This window comes from Acipenser ruthenus, chromosome 1 (assembly GCF_902713425.1).
Source record: "Acipenser ruthenus chromosome 1, fAciRut3.2 maternal haplotype, whole genome shotgun sequence".
In the NCBI taxonomy this organism is placed as follows: Eukaryota; Metazoa; Chordata; class Actinopteri; order Acipenseriformes; family Acipenseridae; genus Acipenser; species Acipenser ruthenus.
Genome location: NC_081189.1, coordinates 59,818,377 through 59,846,048, shown reverse-complemented (window position 1 = coordinate 59,846,048; position 27,672 = coordinate 59,818,377). Strand labels below are relative to the sequence as shown.

Sequence of the window (27,672 nt, the reverse complement as noted above, 5' to 3'; positions counted from 1 at the left end):
CATTGTTACAGCTGTGTAGGGCTGTGTTCAAAGGTTCATTTGCTAGCCAGGAATTCGAAGTTAGTTCTAAACCTTTGAAGGTTCATCAGGCGGCATGCACACACTGTTTTTTTTGTTTTTTTCCTCTGTTAACAGAAACCGTCTGACAATGTGTGAATACTATAAATCACACATTAAATGTCACATGTAAAATTCGATCTTTTGATTTGTATAATGCATATTACTTAAACAAAAGTTGTATTAAAATCCACTACTTAATCGTTATACGTAGCAACTCTATATGGCGCCACTGCCGTGTATGGAGCAGGGTATATTATGCCAAAGCACTGGGGGTACCTATAGCGGTTGTAGTGCTTCAGTAAAATATGTACTGAATACCTAGTGTACAAGACAGTGTAAGAGAAGTGCTATGGCAGAATATGTTTGAAACTTGCAAAATATACGCCAACACTAATAAGTTTAATTTAGAAAACTAAGCACCGTCGGGCCCTCCCCACCTCCCCCTTGTGTTATCTAGAGGCAGAACTTTAATTTCTTCATTCGCCATCTCGACAGCAAAGCGTTGTATAGCGTAAGCTGTTTGGGATGTTTTTGTTAAATGCCCAGGCGACCAAAAAGAAAAATGAATGCAAACTGTGCAAGCGACTGTTGATGTATCAACGCACAACCAATCTCCAGGGTCACTTGACAAGCGTAAATTGATATTATTATTAATATTTTTATTTTTAGTAGTAGTAAAATGTGAACGTGACCAATAACCTGCTTGGAACGGTGACTGTTAAATAAAGCTTTGTTTTGCCTAAGTCCGCTGCAGTTGGTGCTGCTGCAATGCAACCTTACTGTATATATCGTAAGCAGCATCAATTACGTGTACATAAACAACATGTATTTTTATTTAAATTATAAAAACATGATTACTGTTCTATAACATATTTTTAAACTACATGTGAATGTTTTATTCCATTTAGATGGATTACCTGTAAAATAATAGGATTTTCAATCAATTATAAACAAGTAGCTATGGTGACGTCACCAGTAAACTATGCAAATTAGTACCATTGAAGGTTGGAACCTTCCTTCGGTAATGTGTTCAGAACCTTCAAAGGTCAAAATGTACCCTTTGTTGCAATCCTACAGCTGTGTATAATGGTATTTGAAACATGATTAATTTATCCGCCTTTTTACATTTCCGCCCTTACTCTGGCCCCACCACAGTCGGATACGTGACAGATTACTGTATAGTGAAACAATGAGTGTGATTTTTATTGAAATATTATCAATAAGGAGGTCTACTTAAAGTGATCCAATCCAAACTTTTAACAAGACATGTGCCTCTAATATTTCGAGATGGGGGGGATGTTGCCGCTCATGAAGATGTTCAATTACTTAAATCGTTTTTGTTTTGGTTACCCTAATGGGAAAAATCAGTAATGGTATTGATATGTATAAAATATCCCAATATTTTCAATTTCAGCAACAGAACAGCGCCAATTGTAATACAAACTGTATCTGTGGAAGCAAATCCTGACAATTGTACATGGCCTAATTTATACATTTTTAGCTTTTTATAAAGTTAAATACCAGTATCCTAAGTGCTCTTCATATTACAACATGACCAAAGGAACTTTTAGAAGCATAATGAATACAATCCACCCATAATGCAAAAACTAAATTCTACATTCTGAAATAAAACTATAATAAAGAAGATATACCTGGTGAACAAATACATTGTTGAGATGGTTGGCAAGTCTCCTTGCAAACTGTTCCCGCAAATCATTGAACAGGTGTTGCTGCTGTTTCACGGCATGAAGCTTGTCATGTCCTGTCAATGAGAGAGAGCGAACGATTCAGAAAACATGTATACCAGGGCCACATTTTTTCAGTCAGTTAAATAAACTAGCAATCACAGCAATCTTATCCCACTGGTTTTCTGAGGGTGCAAGCACAGAAAAACAAGACAACATTACATTTCTTCGGTACCCACTTGTATGCACACTTTTAATAAACAAAACACAAAGAAACAAAAAAAAAAACTGTGCAGGCTGGGCAGACTTCATTAAACTATACAGAGACAAAAATAAAATATCACAAACAAAAACTCACTTCTCATGGTTTCTCTCCACTCCTCCCTACTAACAAGGAGAAGCTGGGCTTTATAGCATGTGGCTGAGGGGTTGATTGATCATTAACCGTTCAATCAATAGACCCCAGCCACATGTTCACATTGAGTTGGCAGGGATGGTTTTTAACCGATCACCAAACATTTATTTACAAGGCAGGCCTCAACCCTGCCATAGAACCACAAAAGTCTGGCATTTGTTCAAATATTTTTCAAATAAACAGTACCTGGTCTGAGTGCTATATTCATGCACTGCAAAAGTGCTTCCGCAGCATCAGTACAAGCTTCAATGCCCTTTGATGAAGAAAGATCTCCATCCTGCAGTGCCTTTATATGACCTTTTGACAAGTCCATATGATTCTATAAAATGACAACATTTAATTGACAGTTGACATCCATGCAGTTTTATAAAATTTGGAGTAGCAGTTCTCAGTCATTCAGGGCTAGACCAGCAAAACCATTACCTAGATCAGTGGTACTCTTAGCAGCTTCAAGTAACTACACTAGAACCTGCTTGGAGTAAAAACCTGGACTGGATTGGACCTCGAGGGCCAGAGTTGAGTACCACTGACCTAGATTATAATAACCTCAATAACTTCTATTGCATGTTTATAAAGTTAAACAAATGAGAAGTTAAGAATATATAGGTAAAAATGAAAGTGTGACTCACCAAGGATTTATACCTAAGGTTTCACAGACTGCGATTAACAATAATCTTGGGCTATATAACGTTACCTTAGGCAGTGTTTGCTTCAGGACTCACAGATTGAGGGTCAATGTGGCCCCCTCTCAATTTTAGGGGGGCATTTTCTTAAGTGAGGGGGTCAATATGTCAGCCTCTCTGTGTGCTCATTGGAAAAGACAATAGCAATCAATCTGTTAATGTTTATTTGTTCAATCTATCTGTTCAACTCCACACTTTTATTTCCCACTACACCATTGATAGTGATGTCTGATAAAAAGTGCAGTGGGATACTGTCCTACTTTTCTGTCACTAACAAGAAGCCTAAAAACAATTTCTGACAGGTAAGTTACATTTGAACAAGTTTACTACAATACTGTGTTTGCTAACAATAAATACATAAAAACAGCAGGGGTGTAACTGTTACAGTATGTACACTTTAGCACTGTACGGTATGTTTATTTTTATTTAGTTACTTTTATTTAGTTACTATATGTTTGCAACACTATATTAAGAAAAGTAACATTTATTTTGGGTTTGTGACCACTGATTTATATACACAATATATAGAAATTATAAAAGCAAACGTAAAAGATGAATAAATAAAGAATATTAATGTATTTAACTTTTACTCATTACATACTGTGGGAAGAGGGATATCATTTTTGTTTCTATCCTACAATGTGTTTCCACATGTTCAAGTTCTTATCTGCTTGTGGGTCTGGGGTTTCGTGCTTAGTAATTGTTGGTAGCTGCATTTTTATTAATTAAAAAAACTTTTTTACTTTGTGTGAAGAGATAAGACAGTGAATTTGAATTTATTGATAAGAAACGTAAGTTACAAATTACAGGTGGAACCCTAGTTAATTTCAATTGGAATTTAAACTTGTACAGACAAGCTGTTAAGAAAGACGCAATACTGTATTATCGCTGATTTAATTTCAAGTCATAAACTATGTTTCTTTGTTTTGGGGGAAACAGCCACACAAATGTAAGTGTAAAACTGTAGGACCAACAGCACTATGGAATACAGACTGCTGTTTTGTATGGCAAGCCAAATTATCATTTAGAGATATCTCAAATTCATTTATAGATATCTCTAAATATTTGAAGATATCTCTAAATATTTGAAGATATCTTCAAATATTTAAAGATATCTCTAAATCATTTTAAGATATCTAAAATGATTTACAGATATCTTTAAATTGAGCTTTAAATGAGATATCTAAAATGCATTTTTAGATATATTTAAATCATTTTAAGATCTCTCTAAATGTTTTTGAGATATCTTGAAATACTTTTCAGATACCTGTAAATCATTTAGAGATATCTCTAAATAATGTCCTGTTCATTTAAAGAGATCTGTAAATCATTTAAAGATATCTCTAAATCATTTGAAGATATCTTCAAATAACTTCCTGTTCATTTAGAGATATCTCTAAATCATTTAGATATCTCAAAATAACTTCCTGTTCATTTAGAGATATCTCTAAAACATTAAGATATCTTCAAATAACTTCCTGTTCATTTAGAGATATCTCTAAATCATTTGAAGATATCTTCAAATGAACAGGAAGCTATTTCGAGATATCTGGAAATGACTTCCTGTGAAAATGCTCTATTTTTTCAATGGACTTCCTGTCTATTTAAAGATATCTCCAAATGAACAGGAAGTTATTTAGTTATATCTCTAAATGAACAGGATGATATTTAAAGATATCTTCAAATGATTTGCAGATATTTTTAAATGAACAGGACGTTATTTTAAGATATCTTCAAATGATTTACAGATATCTTTAAATAATATGTGGATCTGGCTAGCATGGTGCGCCAAACTGTCATTTAGAGAGATCTTAAAATGAGGGTTTTAAAGATATCTGTAAATCATTTGAAGATATCTTAAAATAACTTCCTGTTCATTTAAAGATATCTGTAAATCATTTTAAGATATCTTCAAATAACTTTCTGTTTATTTAGAGATATCTCTAAATCATTTGAAGATATCTTCAAATGAACAGGAAGCTATTTCGAGATATCTCTAAATGATTTACAGATATCTTTAAATGAACAGGACGTTATTTGAAGATATCTTTAAATGATTTACAGATATCTTTAAATGAACAGGAAGTTATTTAGAGATATCTTTAAATGATTTACAGATATCTTTAAAACCCTCATTTTAAGATATCTCTAAATGACAGTTTGGCAAGGCCATGCTAGCACAATCCACACGGTTTCCATAGTATTTAAAGATATCTGTAAATCAATTTGAGATATCTTTATTTCATTTTTAGATATCTCAAATTGATTTACAGATATCTTTAACCCTTTGCAGTCCATTGTCGGACCTGGTCCGACATTGCAATTATTCCTATCCGGTCCATTGTCTGACCCTGTCCGACATCATCATAAAAACGCAAAAAACGGGTTTCTAGTCGTTTTTTCTCCGGAAAAAGCCGAGAAAACCATTCAATGGCCGAATGGGAGCAACAGGAGCCGAGACAAGCTGATAAAAAAAAAAAAAAAAGGCGTAGCTCATGAATAGTCATACTTGCCCCTGGCATCCCATATGGGCAGTCATAAGGAAACAAGCTGGCTGTTACTGTATCAGCGCACAGAGACTATCATGGAGTTTTTTTTAGATGTTATAGTAATAAAATAATGACTTGGATTGCATTATTGAGGAGTTTGGTGATAAAATGAGTGATCAGGAGATGATTGATCGGTATGTACGACTATTATTATTATTATTATTATTATTATTTATTTCTTAGCATATGTGAAAGCGATAGCGAACGAAAGGGTGGGGCGGTGCTGGAGATGCCTAGTGAGTGCTTTGTTGATATGCAAGGCATTTTAAACCCGTTTGACTGTGAAAAAAAAATACATTTGAACAGCACGTCTAAAATTATCTGCGCGTGTGAAAATAAATTGGACCTGACGCGCACTTAATAAATGGACTGCAAAGGGTTAAATTAATTTTAGATATCTTAAAAACTGCACAATTAAAGATATCTGGAATTCAATTTAAGATATCTGGAAATGTTTTACAGATATCTCAAAATGCAATTTGAGATATCCCTAAATGATCATTTGGCTTGCCATAGTTTTGAGAATAGTGTTGAATCTTGTTTTCAGTACTTTATTCAGTTTTTCCTTTTTTAACGTTTAAAAAATGTGAAAGCAATGAATTGATATGTATGTGCATAGAAATAAAACACACAGTGCTACACTTGTTTGAATCAGTTTTACATTTAATGTACTTGTATATAACACCATTACCACTGTCAGATGTGCTTTGCAAAGTGACGTTATATACAGAGTAACACTCAAGTTTGGGGCTATCAGAAAAATACTCCTTTTTTAAATAAACCTTTAGAGTGCAATATATGTACATGTATTGCTGTTTTGTAAACATCTGAATGCTCATTAATACGTTAACTTTTAGCTTCTTGTGGCTCAAATTATAAAAAATTATGTAAATCATAAAAAGCCGATTTCAAGAACAGATCTGAAGAAACTGTATACGCCTAGAACTGAGTGAAAAAACATCTACTAACTTGCTCTTAAAGTATGGGTCGAGTACAGTTTTTCTTTTGTAGACGAGGAAACAAAAACACAGCTAATCTCTGTAAAAATAACTGTTGTACTTACCGATGGCACTGGCTGTGAATATGTCACTCGAACATCAGCATTACAGACCAGAAATCACCAAGGTGGTCTTAAGACAGTTCCAATACCTGATATACGAATGTACTCACAGCCAGATTTTAAAAAAATTGTCCTGTAAAAAGCTTTAAGCTGTATGTTTCCAAACAGCCAAGGCTTTTTCACATTCCATGTAAAATGATGCTGGAGTTTAAGACAGGTACAGTATTTCAGTTTCTGGACACAAGAGCGATCTTAGTCTCACTCATTACGCAACAAACACGGATGCAATGCAAAAAGGGAAATAAATACATTTCTTCATGCAAGTCTTCAGGAACAAGTCCCCCATGCTGTGACAGCAATGCCTAATACCTTTCCTACACCAAATCAGAGCAGCTGTTTCAACTCTTCAGTTACTAACGACACTTCAGGACACTTACATGCTAGTGGTGCAAGCTTTACAGGATGTACATTTGTTTTTAATAAATAGTTTTGTCACGTTACGGTCAGTTATATTTACCTAAAATAAGTTATTTTCACTGTAAAGATATTTGTGCGTCTAATCCTTAAGTGTGTGATTTATAATACAGTTTATTGGTATTGCGTCTGGGGAGGGGGACACACAGGCCCGTTAAGAGAAATTCAGCGGGACATTTTTTATTTCAGGGGGCCATTGGCGCAATGGCGCGACCTAGCGCGAACACTGCTTAGGTAAGGTAGTCCAAGATTAGTGCCAATTGTGGTCTGTGAAACCACATCTTAATTATTAACCAAACTTCTACCTTTCTCATACATTACACTTACTAACAACTTCTGTATTTGGCTTACATGTACTGAGCCAAGGAGTCTGTAAAAGTATGAAACCTGGTGGTTGGTCATTTTTGTACTCTAATAATTCTGTTTCTTTTTTTAAACCACAGAAAGTAATTTGGAGTTTCCCTGAGAGCTTTTGCTTACCACGAGGAATTCAATCTCATCCAGGAGCCTGACGTTATTGGTATTGCTGAGCTGTATAAGGTGATTGCTCTGGGAGATCTGGTCCATCTGCTCCTTCACACTCTGCAGCATCTCCTCATAACTGCTCAGCTTCCCCTCAATCGTATCCACTTCATTCAGAGCCTCATCAAGCAGCTGCATCAGGATGTTCACTTGCTTCTCAGACGCCATGATGGACTGAATGTTGGCCTTAAGTGGGGGAAAAAAAAAACCAAAAAAAAAACGTGTGCATAATTTGCAGGTCTATTTATAATATCTACAAAGACAACTGATAATCTACTAAAAGTGCTTATTTTATTCAGTTAATCAATTATGCCCATTTTTTCAGCAGGATTGAACGTCACTGAGCGACCTCTGTTTCAGCTGCCAAGCCAAATTGCCTCTTTTTACTAACAAAGCGAGGCCCAGCCTTGGACTTACCTGACCAGCAGCAGTAACTGAAATACAATGAAGTGAACTTTAATAGCCGATTTTCCTCCCTAACCCTGTGGTAATACAAAGGTTAAAGCACCAATCCCTGTAGACCCTCAGCTAAGATCATCAACTTAGCACAAAAATGAATCGAATCACACTCATGTTATGCACTCCAAACACTGCTTTTACTAGGTGAACCAGTGGGATTTCTCTGTTTTTGATAACGATTCATTTGATACTTAGAAGTGGCTGTGCTGGGCAGTTAGTGTTAATATACTGATCTGTGTTTTTTTTGTCTTCAAAATTATAGGTCTAACAGTGATGATGTATTATTTTTTTTATAAATAAATAAATAAATAAATAAATAAATAAAATACAACTCACCCCATCTAGCACTTGCAGTTCACTTGACAATTTTTCTGCAAAGGCTTCTGCATTAGAGATGGCATATTCACAGCCCTCCATCATTATCTCAATGTCTTGTTCTTCCCTTGTATTGAGTTCCTGGTAATCGTCCAGGGTTTCTTCATCCCCTCCTGCCACACTCTGATTCTCTCCACTTGGGACGGATTCTTTACAAAAATAAGACAGCAAACTTTGTCAAGCTCAAGTAACTGGGAACTGTAAAAAAAAAAAAAAATCCTTGGTTGTGCTACAATAAAAGACAAACAGAAAACTAATTTAGCCTACAAACTGAATGCAAGGGCTTCGTCACTCCCTGGGTCTTATGAATCCAATCACCTTAAACACAGATATTAACATGGCAACACATATTTTTGAGCATTCAGAGATTTATCTATCCTAAATGCTCAAATAATCACTGGAATGGCATGTTCTGGCATATAGAGACATCAATATCAATATAGTAGATGGAGCATGAGCATAATAATAGGAAAGATTTACCAACCTTCAGCTTTAGGAAGCTCTGGCCAGTGGAAGGTAAGAGAGAAGAGTAAAGAATAGAAACATGTTATAGCCATAACAAGGTACATAGTGTTACTGGCATCCCCCTGTTTAACAAGCACTCTGGTATACATGCACATACGGTACAGGCTTATAAACAGTCGGCTGCACCTTGCCCAGCTACACCTGAGGGCTACCAGGGGAAACACGTCTTGAATAGAGAAGCCTTGCTGGGGTTTTTTGAGATACATTAATATTTCTGCTTGCAATGGCAAATAAAATGTGAAATGTGGGCTTCCCTATACAGGTTATAGCTATACACATTTTCCCACTGCTGTGCTGCAGGTACACGGCTATCCCCATTTGTTCTCACGTTGCATGCAATATGATGATGCTATGCAGTAGAAACTCAAAGAAAGACAGCGGCAAGATTTTTCTTTTGTTCCTAAAAACGTCAAGTTTAACATCAGACTAATTCATCCCGTATCCGATCCCAATCTGGTGTACCAAATGCATTATATACTTTTTTTGTGAACAATTTTTTATTTGTGTGGAAACATAAAATTAAAAATTAAAAACAATTCTACAATAACTCATAAATACATACAATGAATATGACACAAGTACACAAATAGACATCAAACATAGGCGTAACAATAGAAAATAATAACAATAATAGCAAAAGTATGAGTTATATAAAAGTTAGGACATGGAGGGTGCCTCCTCAGAAAGCACAGCATTTCAAGTACTTGCTGCAGAAGACCAAGTATTAATTGTGGCTGAGCTGGCAAAGTGCAACCTTGCTGTAGTTCTCTCCAATAATATGATATCAACTAAATAACAAAGCCATCCCTTCAAAATAGTTTTCTTAGCTGCTCTCACACCCGCTAGGAAAATTCACCTTGACTGTAAAGAAAGGGACAGCTGGGAATCATCCGCAAGGGCACTGCAGCACATGAACTCAAATTAATTTGGCCTTGACCGAAGTCATAAATTTCCAGAAAGCCTTAATTTTGGACATTCCCAAAACAACATGTGCAGATAGGTGCTGTTCCTAGAGCGCATCCTTGGCACAAACGATCAGGGACAATTTTCATTTGAAATTTCCGATAAAGGGTTGCATAAAATTTATGTGTCAATTTTAAATTAATCAATTGGTGTGCCAAGTTCTTGGATGGTGTAAAGATGTTATCCCAGATTCTATCCCAGTTGGGGGAGACACCAAGCTTACTAAGTTCTCTGTCCCAAATAATAGTCACCGGGAGGGGTCTGGAATTATGGGAAGTAAAACAATTTTAATGAGAAGAAACTAGGCACCTTGTGGCAGATGGTGAGACAAATAGTTTAACTGTGGGGTGGGTGGACGGAGGGGCATCCCAGGGGACAGCATAAGCACGGAGGGATGAACGTAGTCTAAGATATAGAAAGAAAGACAATCCAGGGAGCAAGTATGTTTCCTGAATATCCTGGAATGTGCGTAAACCTTTACCATCAAAAATATTGTTACAAAAATAAACACCTCTTGTAGACCATGGTGGGTATGCGAAAGGTTGAGAGCCCATTAACGGAAAGGAATTATTCCAAATGGGTGAAAGCTTGTGAAATTTAAGAGAAATGTCAAAAAAACTATTTACTTTCTTCCATACATCCAATGCATTAGTTATAATTGGACCCATTCGAAGAGAGAGCACTCGTAGTTTGAGACCACAAAAGGGAAGAACTTGCAGTCTGATCGGAGTAGCTATTGCCTCTTCCACTGATCTCCATGCACAAGGGGCCTGTGTTCATCCAGATTTTGAAAACTCTCAATTGGAAGGCCCAGTAATCAAATTAAAATATTTGGAAGGGCTAAACCTCCAAATATTTTGGGGAAATGCAGTGTTGCTAATCTGATTCTTAGGCACTTACCATTCCAGATAAAACTAGAGCATGTGGAATTGCATTATATACTCTTGAAGTGAACTTAACTCGACCACAGTACAACGTCATTTAACAAGTTTCTGCTTCAAGTAATTTTAAATTAACTACATTAAGTAACATTGTAAGGTGGTGTTTGAATTAGGTGAGGTAGTGTGTGATTAGTACCAGGTGAGTGTGGTTAAACTGAATAGAGGTTGATTTGCTATTTGATTGGTTTCCACACAGTTTAGTTTCTTTTTCCCCCACACAGTTGTTATATTAGTCAGGTAGGCTATTTATGCGCCAGCATGAAGCGCTAGCAAACCGAAGAGCCTCACAACAAAAGAGCCGGGAGTCCAGCTGTGGGAGTCCAGCGCGGGGAGGCCTGTGCCAAGACACTGTTGGAATAGATCCGAACCTAGCAGCGCTCTGGAAGACGCCAACTACTAGTCAGGTCTGTAACCTCCACCCCACCGCTCCCACTGTGCCTATTTGTCTCTCCTGTCCTGTTATGACTGTCTCTCGCATCCCTGTTCTGTCCTCTCGCCCTCATCCTCTGCCCTCTCTCCGCCGCTGCTCCTCCAACCCCTCTAACTTCATCCCTCTGCCTCTCCTCCCCCCTCTCACTCTCTCCCCTCCCGCACTCTCTCTGGTGCACTCTGGAACTGTCACTCTTCTGCTAACAAAGCTGATTTCATCTCTGCCTTTGCCTCCCACCTCTCTCTCGATTTCCTTGCTCCCACTGAAACCTGGCTGTCACCTGATAAAACTAACTCCTGCCGCCCTGTCCTCTCTCTACGTCCTGTCCCATACCCCGCGTCTCACTGGACGGGGAGGTGGGACTGGTCTTCTCCTCTCTCCCTCCTTACTCTTTTCTGTCCCCTCTGACCTCTCCTCATTCTCTGTTAACACCTTTGAATTTCATGCTGTCCAACTAACCTCTCCCTGTCAACTCCTGCTAATTGTACTGTACCGTCCCCCTGGACCTCTCGCTCACTTTCTTGATGAACTTGACTATCTACTCTCCTCCCTCCCCTCTCTGTCTACCCCAACTGTCCTGTTGAGTGATTTCAACACCCATCTCTCCAGCCCCAGCCACTCTGCCGGATTCCTCCCTCTCCTTCACTCCTTCAACTTCTGTCTCTCTCCATCCCCCCCTACCCACAAAGCTGGCCGTCAATTGGACTCTGTCCCCTCACCTCCCGACCTGCTCGCCCCTCCCCTCCCCAACCCTGGCTCTCCTCTGTACTCCACTCAGCAAAAACCAGAGAAATGGAAGAGAACCAAACTCCCTGCTGCCCTAGACCTCTACTGCTCTCTCCTCTCCTCCTTCTCCTGCTAAATGTACTTATTTCCAATCCATAATCCAAGCCTCCACTAAGAACCCATGTAAACTATTCTCTACTTTCTCTTCCCTCTTAACCCCCCCTCCTCTATCTCCTCTGATGACTTTGCCTCTTTTTTCTCTTCTAAAATCTCAGATATCCGCAAACTCTTTAACACCTCTCCCTACCCCCCACCCCCTCCTGTTCCAACCCCTACACCCACTGCATCCCCTACTAACTCACCCTCCTTCTCCACCTTCTCTCCCCTCTCAGACTCTGACCCCTCCTCCCTGCACCAGGGTCACAAACCCACCACGTGTGCCCTGGACCCCCTCCCCACTCACGTCTTTCAAGCTGCTGCTCCTGCTCTACTTCCCTTCATCTCCTCCCTTCTCAACACCTCTCTCCTTTCTGGTCTCTTTCCCTCTGCCTTCAAACAAGCATCTATCACTCCCCTCCTCAAAAAACCTACCCTCGACCCCACCTCCCTCCACAGCTACCGTCCTGTCTCCCTCCTACCCTTCCTCTCCAAAACCCTCGAGCGGGCTGTACACCGCCAGCTCTCTGCTTTCCTGTCCAACCACTCTCTTGTCGCAGGTGACTCTGAACTAGTTATTCTGTGTAGTAAAACATTGGACCCCTTTGCGTGGAGGTCCCAGTAGCTACGGTTCACGGTTCATCAACTGATTCAGATTCAGTTATGTTAAGTCTGCTAACTGATGATGTGGAGAAAAACAGTAATTGGGTGCCTGAAAATATGAACAACAGTGAGTTTTGGCCTCCTTCAGTATTCTGGATGGAGGCCACACCTCGCAAAGTGACCCTATGTGAACAAAATGAAATGTATAGAAATAATATTTACAGCTAAACGTGTCCAAGTATCTTGTAGGTATGAAGTCAAGGACATGGCAATCCACACCTGTGATTAGAGACTTTGGATCAAGGGACCTGTTGTGGTGTTTATTAATAATAATAATAATAATAATAATAATAATAATAATAATAATAATAATAATAATAATAATAATACAAAGACAAAAAAAGTTCATAGTTAACAAGGGAGCAGAATTCAAGTAAGATTAACACAATCAACATCTAAATAACCCTCCTCTTTCTCACCTTCCAACAGCTGGGAGCTGACATTGACAAAATCAATTTTCTTCCTCAGGTACCTCTGGTTGAGCTTCCATATGTAGGAGATAAAAGAATTCTTCTCAGTAGTACTGCTAGCAACCCACTTGTATACTTTCTCAAAATGCAGGTCAAACTCTGGGTTTTCCTGTCCAAAAAAAAAAGGAATCAGTTGTTACACTGCAAAGAACAGGAGACAGACAAACCACCATCTAAGCCTATTTCTGTGATATGATGATGCAGCAGAAGCCAATCATTTATTTGCATATATAACAGTTTTTTTCTGTTTATTGCACTATAAATTGGTGAGGGAGATGTAATCAGCAACAACAATTTTACTGATAAGGCTTTTAAGGAGAAAACAATTATAGCACCAGTGTTAAAATAAAAGTACCAGTCTTCAGTGAAAATAACATGACCCTAGACCGTAGAGCAACTTGACTCTTTGCCCCTTTAAAACTAATCAGAAAAGCTTGTCTGTGTGGATATCTGAATAAGCTTTAACAAATGGAAGAGTAACTTTCTCTTCTTATGTAAAAACCTGACACTACATGAATGAAAATCTGAGTTTAGTGTGGGTTGTACATTAGTCAAAAAAAACCAAAAAAACAGTACATATATTGTTTACATCCAGGCAACATTTTGTCAAAGTCTTTACTAAAGGTAAATCCCATTAAAACTGCACCATCTTATTTGGTCCATATTTACAGTGATAATTAACCTACAGCTTGAAAGGATGTACTTTACAACGGTTATAATTTCACACCAAGGAATAAAACAAAGTTGCAAAATATAAAAGGAATAAGAAAAAAAATACAACTTTCTTCAAACCTTGTTAGCATCTTTAGCATCTACTACAGCCAGCTCTCTGAGTTCCCATGCCGTCTGTCTCTTGTAGAAATCCCCTTTGTCTGACTTCTTAACTTTCACCACCTTCACCTGCACTGGCCGTTCGGTGGTCACTGAAAGGGGACAAGTGTTTGTTTAAAAAATATATACATTATTCATCACTTCACCTGTTGCATTAACAATGAAAAGTTATTTGAGCCAGACTGCTGATCCGGCTTACCACATTCAGGTCTACACAGGTCCTTACCTTCACACAGACAGCTATTGTCTTTAAAACCTGCCGTTTTATACTTCCCTGACTTGTTAAATTATGAACAGGTGTATTAGGTTAACTGATTGCCAGGCAATCATAGTTCTTGGACAGCTATTGTATTCTAGGACAGCGGTTCTCAAACTTTATTTGCGGACCACCTGAATTTTTTATTTATTTTTTTTATCTCAGCAGACCACACAATAAACAGTATAGCTGACTGAAAAATAAATCACTATAATACTAAGAATAACCGTCAACTTACGTTTCTTTGTTTTAATGTGAAAGGGGGGGGGGGGGGGGGCTGTTTCTGTGAGCAATGTTATTTTAAAATTGGTTTTAAATAACGGTTCTAGTTTACTTTTCATTAACACGAATTTGCCAAGAGGGAAAAAAAAAGGACTGTTATTTTTAAATTGATAATTACAGCAGACATTGATGTGTGTGAATTAATAATCTGTTAAATTACAAAAAATCCATGAGGTACCAGCACAGACGGAGCTACGATTCTCCAGCTATAATCTTTATTTATGAAACAGAATGTTTGGATGCTGCACACTGATTGGCTGTTGGATTTTTTACCCTGCAGTTAAATAGTACAATGCACGGTGTAACTTATTTTTGCCGAAGCACAGTTCAATTGATACATTATCAATACACAACATATTAAACTCACAATAAATATACACATTGCTGTGAGAGGTCTTTTAAAGTTTTTAAAAAATGAGTGACATTCCTTTCATCACATTTGATCTTTTCGGAGGCATGAGAGTAGACAAATGGCTAGAATTACAAGAAGCAAAACCTCAGTTTAAAAAAAAAAAAAAAAAGATTTAATAAGTCAACAACTTAATGAAATCGAAGAAAACTAATTATTGAGCAGATGGTGTTTTTATTAATTTGATGAAACATAAAGAAATGGTAATCGACTTAAAAACAGTTTGTCTTGAAAATGTTGTTATGTTAGTCTCTGTGCTGGTCTCAACCGCTCCGTAAACAGTGCTGTCATAAACGGCAATGATAGCCTGACCAAGCATTTAAAAATGCCAGTAATGTATTTTTATATTGGCTTCTCCAGGTCAGCGGTAGTAATGCGTGGATAGTGAACTTTTGCCTCCTTTTCTGCATCTTTTCATTATCAACAAAAATACATGATTGATGTTGACAAAATCCTAACTGCCAAAAATCAAAAACATACTGGGGTCTCACTCTCAGAAAGAACAACTGATGACTGGAAAGCCAAATTCAGTTGGCTTATAATTCATAGGCAAAGGGACTTTGGCGTTGTGGAATGAAGAAAGACAGACATGATTTCGCTGCACTATCTGTACAGAAGCTAAATTTGACAATTAATTTGCTAAAGGAGTTCCAGGTATGTTTGCTTCTTTTTTTAGGGAGACTGCTAACGTTTGTTGTTGAAATATTAAGTAAACAAAATGTGTCATTTTAATTGTAATTTTCATTAGATGCTATATAGCGTGTTAATTCGAACCCTTAATTCAAATCACTATTATTAATAAATTATTATGCGAACTGCATGTTGCAAATTAAGAAGGAAACATTTAAGTACGGTATTTATTCCAGCTGAAAAACTGGAAAATAACATTCAGCACTGCAGCTAGAAAATGTGAATACTGCGTGATGTTCAACTTGCTAAAGATAACGATGTGTGGAAGTATGACGTTATATACAACAAACAGGGTTGACAGTGAAATAAAAATGTTATTATTCCGAAGAAATGTTTTAAATTTGAAGAGACCTTAGTTTATTTGTTATTATTATTTTAAATGTAAACTTGCACAGGCAAGCTGTTAAAGACGATGATTTAATTTAAAGGGGCATACATTCTGTTAGTTCACCTATATGGAACAACAGCATTGTGTTTGAGAGTGCAGTAGAATACTAAGGAAACACAGTGTTTGTGGCTGAGAAGAATGCTAATATTTAAATAGATGTTTAGAGTACAGTATACATGTATTCCTTAAGAACACAAGAACATAAGAAAGTTTACAAACGAGAGGAGGCCATTCAGCCCATCTTGCTCGTTTGGTTGTTAGTAGCTTATTGATCCCAGAATCTCATCAAGCAGCTTCTTGAAGCATCCCAGGGTGTTAATATTATTATTATTATTATTATTATTATTATTAATAATAACAATAATAATAATAAATAATAAACTTGCGTTTAACATTAATACAAATTATTTGTATCTGCCAACCTGCTTTACGCATTTATGCTCTAATGGAGTTAATTGCGCCATAAGTTATAACAACAAACATTTAATTCCTTAAACAATCATTATACATTTTGAGTAGCGTTGCTTTTTTTTTTTTTATTTAGTAGTCTCCAATTAATGTTCCCCCATTTTTCTCCCAACTTGAAATATCCAATGGTATTTTTAGGCTCATCTCACCGGTACCACCCCTCCACTGACTCGGGAGTGGCGAAGATGAACACACGCTGTCCTCCGAAATGTGTACCGTCAGCCGACTGCTTCTTTTCACTCTGCAGGCCCACCATGCAGCCAACCCAGAGCTACAACATCGGAGGACAACGCAGCTCTGGTAAGCTTACAGGCAAGCCCGCAGATGTCCTGCCAGTCTACAGGGGTCGCTGGTGTGCGGTATTATTATTATTATTATTATTATTATTATTATTATTATTATTTTTTATTTCTTAGCAGACGCCCTTATCCAGGGCGACTTACAATCGTAAGCAAATACATTTCAAGTGTTACAATACAAGTAATACAATAAGAGCAAGAAATACAATAACTTTTGTTCAAGCAAAGTACAAGTGTGACAACCCACAATTCAATAATACAGCAGATAATAGTGATAGTTACATCAGGATATGATTAAATAGTGATAGTTACATCAGGATGTGATTAAATACAAAGTACTACAGGTTAAACACTTGGCAGATTACAGTATTCTGAAGTACAGGATTAAATGCAGTAAAATAGGGGGCAGATAAGAGGAAAATAAAGCACATTTACATGAAGGGTGATAGTGTCCCAGGATACAAACAGAGGAGTTCTACAGGTGCTGTTTGAAGAGGTGAGTCTTAAGGAGGCGCCAGAATGTGGTCAGGGACTGGGCAGTCCTGACATCTGTAGGAAGGTTATTCCACCACTGCGGAGCAAGGGTGGAGAAGGAGCGGGCTCTGGAGGCAGGGGAGCGTAGCGGAGGTAGAGCTAGTCTTCTAGTGCAGGCGGAGCGGAGAGGTCGAGTGGGGGTGTAGGGAGAGATGAGGGTCTGGAGGTAGCTGGGTGCAGTCTGGTCAAGGCATCTGTAGGCTAGTACAAGAGTCTTGAACTGGATACGAGCGGTGATCGGGAGCCAGTGGAGCGAGCGGAGTAGTGGAGTAGCGTGGGCGAAGAGAGGCAGGGAGAACACCAGGCGGGCAGCAGAGTTCTGGATGAGCTGGAGCGGACGGGTGGCGGACGCAGGGAGGCCAGCCAGGAGGGAGTTGCAGTAGTCTAGGCGGGAGAGTACCAGGGCCTGGACCAGGAGCTGGGTAGCATAGTTGGTGAGGAAGGGTCGGATTCTTCGGATGTTGCTCAGGAAGAATCGGCAAGTGCGTGCCAGAGTGGAGATGTGCTGGGAATAAGAGAGGCAGGGGTCCAGGGTGACTCCAAGGTTCTTAGCTGAGGAAGAGGGAGAGAGTGTGGTAGATTCCAGAGGAACAGAGATAGAGAGATCAGAGGAGGGGGAGGAGGAGGGAAAGAAAAGGAGGTCAGATTTAGAGGTAAGCCTGGCAGTGCAATAGCCTGAACTCGAACTGGTGACATCCAGGCTACACGGCACATCCTTTAGGCTCAGATGGTGCAAGTGTGATGAAGGGCAGAGAAAATGGGGTCGGAATCAAGCTCAAAAGGGAAATTTCATCTTTTCTTGTGCATTTCCACTGCTTAGCACACAAAAATGCTTTGGTTTGTGGAGTAGCAGCAAAGGCTGTCCCATTTATGAGCAAGTTCAGAAGGTTTTTCTCCACACTGTATTATCATTTCTCCAGCTCTTCTGTTAGGTGCACAAAGTTACAAGAAGTTCAGGATATGCTGGGTGAAATTAAACTAAAATTAAAAGAACCGATCACAGTATGATGGCTCAGCATTAGAAATGCTGTTCAGAAACGCTACTCCTCCATTCTGCTTACCCTGTATCAATTATCTTCTGATGGGAACTCAGTGGCTCAGTCCCTAGCAGTATACTTTCGTGACTAAGATTGCATTAGTCATGTCCTTTATGCTGGATGTGCATTACAAAGTAGCTATGTTGTGCAAACATTTCCAAAAGGAGCCCTTGGGCTTTGGAGAGATTATGCCAGTGGTGGAGGCATGTGTGTCAGGGCTAGATGCCTTAAAGGAAGTAGATGGCCATTACATGTCAGAATTTAGAAACGAGTGTCTGTAAGTGAAACTCATGACAAGGTGGCCAAATTTAAAAATTCTCAAATTGATCTACTGAACTACAGTGACAAAGCAGAGAGAGAATTTCAGACTCTGAAAGTGCAGTACATTGGTTCTCTGAAAGAATGCATCATTCAGCAAGTAAATGCTGACCCTTCTGTAGTAACTCTGCTTAAGAGATTTGGCACTCTGCTTGATCCAGCAACCCTCTCTTGTTCAGAAGAGCACGAAGTGAAAGATGCTTTAGAACATGTTGTGCAAAGGGAGTGCAAAGGGACACAGAACAGTGTAATCCTTGTATAAATGGTAAAACCCTGAAGGTAGAGTGGGCAATGGTAAATGGTATGTTGAGTGGAAGCTACAAGAACATGACAAGTCTCAATTTTTGTAAAAGAATAATAAGCTTGCACTCAAACATTGTTTATTATATTTACTCTCAGTAGTCCTTAACATCTGATTTTCTAAGAGTACTCGGGTTATTTAGACTGTAAAAGAAAAAACATGCATGATATGCACCTTTATACTTTAATAGGCCAATAAATAGTTAAAAAAATAAATTTAAAAAGTTGTAAATGTCATTATTTTTGTTTACTATGACTACATCTGGTAACTTTGGCTTGGTTTACATGCTGATGAAAATGTCATGACTTAATTGTCTACTCTACTGTCACGACTTATTTAAGGTGATACGGCGGGATTACAATTTTAGAGTTTTGGTTTATGTTTAATTTAACAATTCCTGCTTTGAAACTTCATGTGTTGATTTTTGTTGAATTTATTACATTTGTATTCAAACATAAACTAAACATAAACACAACTATCTAAAATTCTAATCCAGCCGTACCACGTTAAATAAGTCATGACAGTACACCAATAAGTCATGACATTTTCACCAGCATGTAAACCAAGCCTTTGTTCTCTAAATTAATCCTGTGCAAAATGTCACCTTTTGAAATAAGTAATTGTTCATTATTAATTATTGTATTATCACAAAACTGCTGCAGTTTGTGGGAAATTTAAAATAACTCCTGCTGACAGAATTCTCTGAGTGATTACTGCTGACCGAAAAAAAATATCTGGAGCACCGATTAACTGATCAAAATTTGAATCTAATGACAGCCCTAATTTCAATACAGTATACGTTATATCGCACCCCTTTATAATGCCAGCCTTGCTTACCACCAGCTACTCTTTCTGAACAGATACCTACCAATAACAAACAGTGATATTTTTCCCCATTATATTGCCACCCGCTGTCCACCAACTTCCCAAGCCAAGCCAACACACATATAAGAATTGCAATTTACCTCATTGTAGCGCCAGCGAAATAATCATGACAAATTAAAACAGACATTATACAGTTAACCTTTCACACGTACATACAAAACTACAAAGCAAAAATAAAGTACAAAATTGCAACTCAATCCCGGTTGCATTTTACACCAGAGCAAAAGAAACAAATCTGCATATAGATTTTAAAAAAATCTAAAAAAAAAAAAAACATCTAAAAAAAATAAGAAAGCAAGGCATCGCAAAAGTTTTCTCCACAAAGTAGCCTAACTGTTAAACGATTAAATGTTAAATATCGACGGCTGTAATCCTGAAGACATACAGCAAATAACGTATGTAAGGTCTCGAGTCGATTAGTTTCATCTGAAATATTGACACAGTCTAAATACCGGTAAGAAATTTTAAAAAAGTACCTGTACAGTAAAAGGTTTGTTACGTGCAGGTTTTGTATAAATTAAGCCTAACGTTTAAAAGCTGAGTAGTTTTTTTTTTTTAAGTTTTTAACCCTCACTATAACACCACCCTCACTTTATTGCTCATTGCCCTTATCAGGTGGTATAAAGAGGGTTGACAATGTACTTTGGTGTGTACGTTTTTTTACGATGTTAAAACATTATTTGCTTATTTAGGGGTTCTTTGCTTGGACAAAACTAACCAGGGCTGTCAGTATACATCAGAATCTAATATAAACAGTGTGTGTGTATGAAGATATGGTTTAAACGCTGACACCTCATAGCATTTAAACGTTCATAAAAATGTACCAAAAAGCACATCCCTACCAAATTGGTCATGTGATATGAAAAGGCAGCCCTAAGTCTGCTTTGCGTTCATATATATGTAAAGGCAGGCCCTGGTCCTGGATTGAAGGCCCTGGGCCACATCCACATGGTGGTCTAAATCCAGGCCAGCCCTGGGATGCCTTTTCTTTTTTGGAGCATTCACATATGAGACCGCCTTAAATCGCAAATGTGAATGGGGTCCAAGTAACACGTTAAAGTAAAAGAATATCCCTGGAATAAAAAATACGTTGTGTAGGCCTTACTTTACCCCAGTGAATTAACTACAAAACAAAGGATGCCAAATAGCAGTTCAAGTTAAACGTTGTTTTGTTTATTCCTGAAATAAATAGTACATAAAGTTGACAGCGCATTTTATTTTTACCTTTTTTTTTCATTCCTTGCCATTGTTGTTTCTAAACAGTAAACAGTGACCATAGACACATTTTTATAAAGTACAGTAGACCCTCGCTATAACGGTCTTCATTATAACGAACCTTGCCCCTGGACCCCAAATTAATAAAACCAAAAAATCTAATATAAACACACACTTGTCAACATCTCGGTCTGTATGCACGGGACGCCACCTCCACAGTGAAGTCAACACTTTTGTCTTAATAAGCGCATGCTATGTAACTGCCTCCGAAACAAAAGTAATTTTACATTGCAACAAAGCTGAAAACTATCATTTTGAAAAAAATGAGTAATGCAGGCACATCTCTCTTGAATATATCTTGTCAAAAAGCACTCTTTTTTGGCTTGTTCAGCAATCGTGCAGCAAAGCAAAATTGATTACAGAAAACAAAACAACAATGAAAAAAAAATTTGAGGATCTGATTAAGTTTTGATGTCGGGTTGATTTGGAATAAAAACTCAGTTTGGGAGTGTTGCATGTTGGATTAAGATTTGGTGCACTTTGAAATGATTCATGTCAGACTGATTTTGAATAAAAGTTTAGCTTCAATTCGGTATTTTTGCTTTTTGTACTGCATTTTAATTATTATTATTATTATTATTATTATTATTTATTTCTTAGCAGACGCCCTTATCCAGGGCGACTTACAATTGTTACAAGATATCACATTATTTCACATTATACAGATATCACATTATTTTACATACAATTACCCATTTATACAGTTGGGTTTTTACTGGAGCAATCTAGGTAAAGTACCTTGCTCAAGGGTACAACAGCAGTGTCCCCCACTGGGGATTGAACCCACAACCCTCTGGTCAAGAGTCCAGAGCCCTAACCACTACTCTACACTGCTGCTAATTCTTTAACAAATTGGATAAAACAAAGGTAGAATACTGCATGCATGAAATAAACAGGTACATGTAATTCTACCTTTAGTCACAGTATCATCTCATTAATTTACTCCAACAGTTTGTCGTTCATTTCTATTGTGCTTTCGCTATAACTAACCCCTCAATATAACTAACAAAAGGCTTGGACCCAAACAGGTTCGTTATAGCGAAGGTATACTGTAATAATGTGAGGTTTACTTGTGCCTTTTTGTAGCTGAACAAGCAAACGAAAACTGAAATGTAACTTTAAACACTTAAAATAAAACAAACATGGAAATGGCGTGAAAAAACCAAGGGGGGGCTGGCGACTCAACGTTTTGGTCTCGTTTATTACATTCCACATTACAGAAAGGCGCAACAAATATATATATATATATATATATATATATATATATATATATAATCTATATATATAATCTATATATATATATAATCTATATATATAATCTATATAAAAATCACTACACACCATTTCCAGCAAGTTGGGCACTGTTCAATGAAGGCAGTTCAGAACGACATGCTTGCCTTTTTCTGTCCCATGAGATTCTAACTCTCTCTAAAGCAGCACAAAGCTTTTTTGATCCAGATGGCCTTCCATAGAGACCTCTATGCGTGCGCGCACATATAATCTGGTTTGTTTACTTTTTGCTGATTAAAACTTTTAATTAGAGTCTCAGAGCTGCTGTGTTGATCCTGTGTTAACCTCACATATATCACACAGCTCGTTTTAATTTGCCATTTATTAAACCTTCACGCAACTTCTGGTGAGACGGTAAATAAGTATAAGGTTTTTTTGGTTTTTTTTGGTAATTTCTAGAGAATACGAACACCTGATTTTTGTATCATGTCAAAAAATATATATTTGTTCAAATATTCATATAATTGTCACAGCATTATTCCGTACGCAATCCATGACCATCACTTCACCTGCTTAATTTTTTTTTTTTTTTTTAAATATAATGTGGCTGGTGACGTAATAATATTGCTCAGTCGCAAATAGTCTGGATGTACAGGAGAACTCCCCTGCTTCCGCAAAACAAGGCTACGGAGAATGCAATGGAATGATCCTAATCTTACTGTACCTTAACATATTTTAAAATGCATGAAGAACAATATTCTTACCGGTAGCACACAGGAAGCAGTTTTTCTTCTTTTTGCCTGCTTTACAAACATTAACTATGCTCAAAAGCCGCTCATCATTTGGAGTAAAAATGTCCCTTTGCAAGGCATGCTTGATAGCAGTCATTGCTCCTAATAAAAACAATAAATATACATAAAAACAGCACAAAAACACATAAAATGTTTAATGCATATATTATGCTCAACACAATACAGATGGGATGTGCTTTAGCTCAGAAGGGTGCACAAATATTACTATAATGCATTTGTTGTTTGTGTGGGGTTTATAGCAGTCCCATAGAAGTCAGGCGTAAACAATGACCTATAGTGCTTTGACGGTCTTAATTTTGATCAAAGAAAAAAGTCGTTTTGCCGCTGACAAAGTCAGTAATACTAGTGCTCATACGGGGGCATACTGTACAGCAGACATGTACGTATGTATGTATGTTATGCACTGTAAACAAGAAAAACACAAAATAAAACCATGGTCAACCCTAGGGGACAGTTTTTGATGTTTAAACTATGATTTGGCATTTTTTTTCTTGACGTAGTATATATCATTTAAAAGATACAAACAATCGACATACCAACCAATGTAGTGAAAAAGCGACAATAAAATTTTTGAATGTTGACTGTACTACAAAAGTTTCAGAATATTACATATCACTAACAAATTGTCAGTCCCTATTTGTCTACACATATTTAAGTAAAGAATATGGTATGTTTGCTTACCTTTGAGAATGTATAGTGTTTTATAAATTAAATGGGGTGACCTCAATCTCTTTTTTCTCCCATGAAAACATAAAATAAACTCGAACCAGTTATAAACAATCTAGTTCCAGTAGCAAAACACCAGCCCCTGCCCATCTGAGTTTCCTGTTTCCTGCAGGCAGAGCGCAAGAAAAGTAGGAAGTACATTTGAAACGCTTGGTAAGACGTGACCACGCCGCCATTTCGGTGAGGTCAGTGTGGAATTGGTCATGTTATCCATTAAGATTCTGAACATCGGTAGTTAAAATTTAGGAAATTACATATTACAAATGTATGCTATGTGACTAGAAACGTGTACATTGCTGCACATCGCTGAAGCAGGCAAATGTAATCTATATTTGCCTTGAAAACAGTAAGTACTAACTGTGTTCTAATAGTGTGTATCATGCCCAAAAATAATGTGTGGATTGTCTGGAAAACAATAGGTCCCCAAAACAACTATGAAGCCCTGTAAAACAGTATATATCTTGATTTGATTGTCAGGCATGTTGTATCTTTAGGGACTGTGCAAATATACATTGCATTATATTTCTAGCATCACAAAATAAATAATCACATTCCAAGACCCCATTTAGTTATGCAAGGAAAAAAAAAGTTTGTTTTAAATATTCCAATTCACTGGCAATGTACCAACCTAAAGGGGTAAAAACAGGAAGCCCAAAATACAAAGCACGCAAAAACAGCTTCATATTACCCACTCTACTGTCATTTTTCTCATTTATGTATGCGCAATAAGTCTACAGTTTAGGAAAACTTAGGAGTATACTAAGTATTGGAGTATACTACAAGAAGGTTAAAGTGGAGATTAAGCATCAAAATGTAGTCTTCTGTTTTTTGTGTATGCAGTGGATTGATAATGCACTTACAATTATTTCAGAGCCTACTATTTATTTATTTATTTATTTATTTATTTTCAAAAACACCAGGTCAACTATTGTAGAAAAATAAAACTGCTAAGTGGTTTCCTCTGGTAAAGATTGTGATTACCATGCTGTGTTATTAAATGTATCATCTTCTATGGGGCTCTAGAGCCAAATGAAACCATGGCAACATGAGGGACCAGAATTTAGATTCCAAAAGGGGCCGAGGCTACAGAGACACAAATGTAAGCAAAGGGATGAAGGAGGCATAAAGTAAACTGAAATGGGAACTGGGTTTTAAAGGACCATTGATAAAACAAAACCATACGGTGTCCATTTTAGGACATCCTCAGGTATCACTCCTTCCTGTGTCAGGCATCAGTCCTCCTTGAGTCAGTCATCAGGGGTCAGGCGTCAGGCATATCAGTCCTCCTCAAGTTTTTATTTTTTATTTTTAAGCGAGAGTGGTTGGTGGCGTCGTCTAAATCACCCAATCAAACAAGAGCAAAAAACGTTTGATGCTTTCATTGGATGACACAAATGTCAATCAATCATTCGACAAGTAGATGGCATTAAGTTATTGTGGTGGGTGAGTAAGAAGTTATTAAAGAAAAGGTGATTGTATAATTTAAAAAAATAATGAAAATCTTCAAATAATTAAATTGTACATTGTAACATTTTTAAAACTCTTAAAATATACATATTAAGTGCAACTAAAGAACAGTAAAAATGCATCAACTAATCAGCAGCTACATTGTATCGTTAGCAGTTAGTTTACATTTTTTAAATTATACAATTATCTTTTCCTTATTTACTCACCCATCAGTGAGTAGTGTGGAGTAGTGGTTAGGGCTCTGGACTCTTGACCGGAAGGTTGTGGGTTCAATCCCCAATGGGGGACACTGCTGTTGTACCCTTGAGCAAGGTACTTTACCTAGATTGTTCCAGTAAAAACCCAACTGTATAAATGGGTAATTGTATGTAAAATAATGTGATATCTGTATAATGTGAAATAATGTATAATGTGATATCTTGTAACAATTGTAAGTCGCTCTGGATAAGGGTGTCTGCTAAGAAATAAAAAATAATAATAATAATAACTGAATGACATCTACTTGTCGAACATTTGATTGACATTTGTGTCATCCAATGGCAGGCAATTACAGGCATTAGATAGTATAACCATCCATAACTTAAAATACGTTTTTTTTTTGCCTGCAGGTGGTGCCATGGGCTAATAAAGTCACTTTCAGTTGTGTTTAGCTGGACAAAAAGGACTCAGCGATTGTGAACTGTGCTTTTTGTTTCCTACCATGCTAAATTAAATTAATTAAACAATAACTAAAGGGTGCATCAAGTGTACAATGAGAATACTGTTCTGATTGGATAAAATCGGAGATCAGGGTTTTTTGTACTGGGGAGGAATGTAACAATATGTCATACTGTATTTTTTTTAAGGTACTTCATTTTAATTAAAAAAGTAGTGTGCTGCTTCCTGAATCAATTGGCATCAGGCTGTGACAAACTGTTAAAAGAGAGTAAATGGGAGCCTTATTGTCGCTCAGGGATCAACACTTACAGAGTGCATACAAAGAGAAGAGCACCTTGGGGGACCTATAGCTCCAGAGGTCTCCTTCAGGAGATGGACCGTGGCACACACATCTATGCATTGGGGAAGAAGAAGGGAGACCAGAAGAAGATTACCCCCTTTCTGGCAGAGGATGGCTCCCTTCTGACGGATCCGAAGAGTGTGAACGTGAGAGGGCTAGGGCCTTTTCTGCTCTCTTCTGTCCGGATCCTGTTGATTCCAACGTGTGCTGGGTTCCATGGGAAGGACTCCCCACAGTCAGCCAAGGCGACAGAGACAACCTTGAAGGCCAACTGACCCTGTCCAAGCCCTCTAATGCCCTGCGTCTGATGCCCTACAACAAATCAATGGGCTGACTGTTGATTTCAATAAGAAGTTTTGGGACTTGCTGGAGTCTTTTTGAAGTCCTGGCGGAAGTCTTCTAAACCAGAGTGATGCCCCTTTCAATGAGAAGGGCAGTTATTACCTTGTTGCCGAAGAAGGGGGATCTGCGCTGCTTAAAGAACTGGTGCCCAGTCTCGCTGCTGTGCACAGACTACATAATCGTACCCAAGGTCGCCTCACTGAAGCTGAAGTCTGTGCTGGCAGATGTGATCCACCCAGAGCAGTCGTACACGGTCCTGAATGACACTTTTCAACAACATCTTCCTGATTCGGGACATGACAGATTACAACAAGAGGACTGGTCGTCAATTGCTTTTCTGTCTCTCGTTCATGGCTACATATTTGGAACACTGCAAGCATTCAGATTCGGACTGACCAAAAAATCCCAAGAAACTGCATTCAAAAAGTTAATTCACTTCACAACAGTTTTATTTTTTTTTCAAAATGCCAACAGCACAAGCATTTATATGAATACGACTTCAGTTGCTATGAAGTATAGAAGAGCACATTCTTGTATATTAAGATTAATGACTTTCCTTTTTGCAAATACCTCCCATGAGGAACACATGCCAGCCACGTTTGAGTAATTTTGAAGGATTCTTTTTCAGTCCAGATATTATGAAAGCCTCATTTAGATTCCATTACAGAGGTAGCTAAACGGCAGCTCCCAGGCAGTTCAAGTACGGTTCCCGGTGAAATTCTCGCACTTTGCAGCTCAAATGAACTGAAGAAAGAATAATAAACAAAAACGAAAAGAAGGCAAAACGTAAAAATAAAGAACAAGTTTATTAATTTTGTTCTCTGTATTCATCTGTGTTTATTATTCTTTCTTCTCTGCCCTCCTCTCTCTTCAGTTTCTTCAGTCACTTGATGACCTTCGACACCGCACCCTGGCGCATGTGTATTTCTATCACCTTGAGTGAAAGCCAGATGTGCAGTTGAAAGTTAA

The 27,672-nt window shown here is 37.7% G+C and overlaps 1 protein-coding gene across 4 annotated transcripts in view; it reads right to left on the bottom strand.

Moving 5' to 3' along the window:
• Positions 1-24,031, bottom strand: part of LOC117420745 (exocyst complex component 1-like) — a 49,150-nt gene extending 25,119 nt beyond the window's left edge. For 2 of the 4 annotated variants that reach the window (XM_059026695.1, XM_059026698.1), the window contains exons 1-9: positions 23,853-24,031; positions 23,124-23,252; positions 13,949-14,079; positions 13,106-13,265; positions 8,767-8,784; positions 8,244-8,431; positions 7,407-7,634; positions 2,347-2,479; positions 1,713-1,822 (exon numbers count right to left, since the gene is read on the bottom strand). In XM_059026695.1, coding sequence (XP_058882678.1) covers positions 1,713-1,822; positions 2,347-2,479; positions 7,407-7,634; positions 8,244-8,431; positions 8,767-8,784; positions 13,106-13,265; positions 13,949-14,079; positions 23,124-23,247 — 1,092 coding nt within the window. In that variant the 5' untranslated portion in view covers positions 23,248-23,252; positions 23,853-24,031. The remainder of the gene's footprint in view (positions 1-1,712; positions 1,823-2,346; positions 2,480-7,406; positions 7,635-8,243; positions 8,432-8,766; positions 8,785-13,105; positions 13,266-13,948; positions 14,080-23,123; positions 23,253-23,852) is intronic. The other 2 variants (XM_059026697.1, XM_059026700.1) reach the window with 1 other exon arrangement.
• Positions 24,032-27,672: the final 3,641 nt, after the last annotated feature.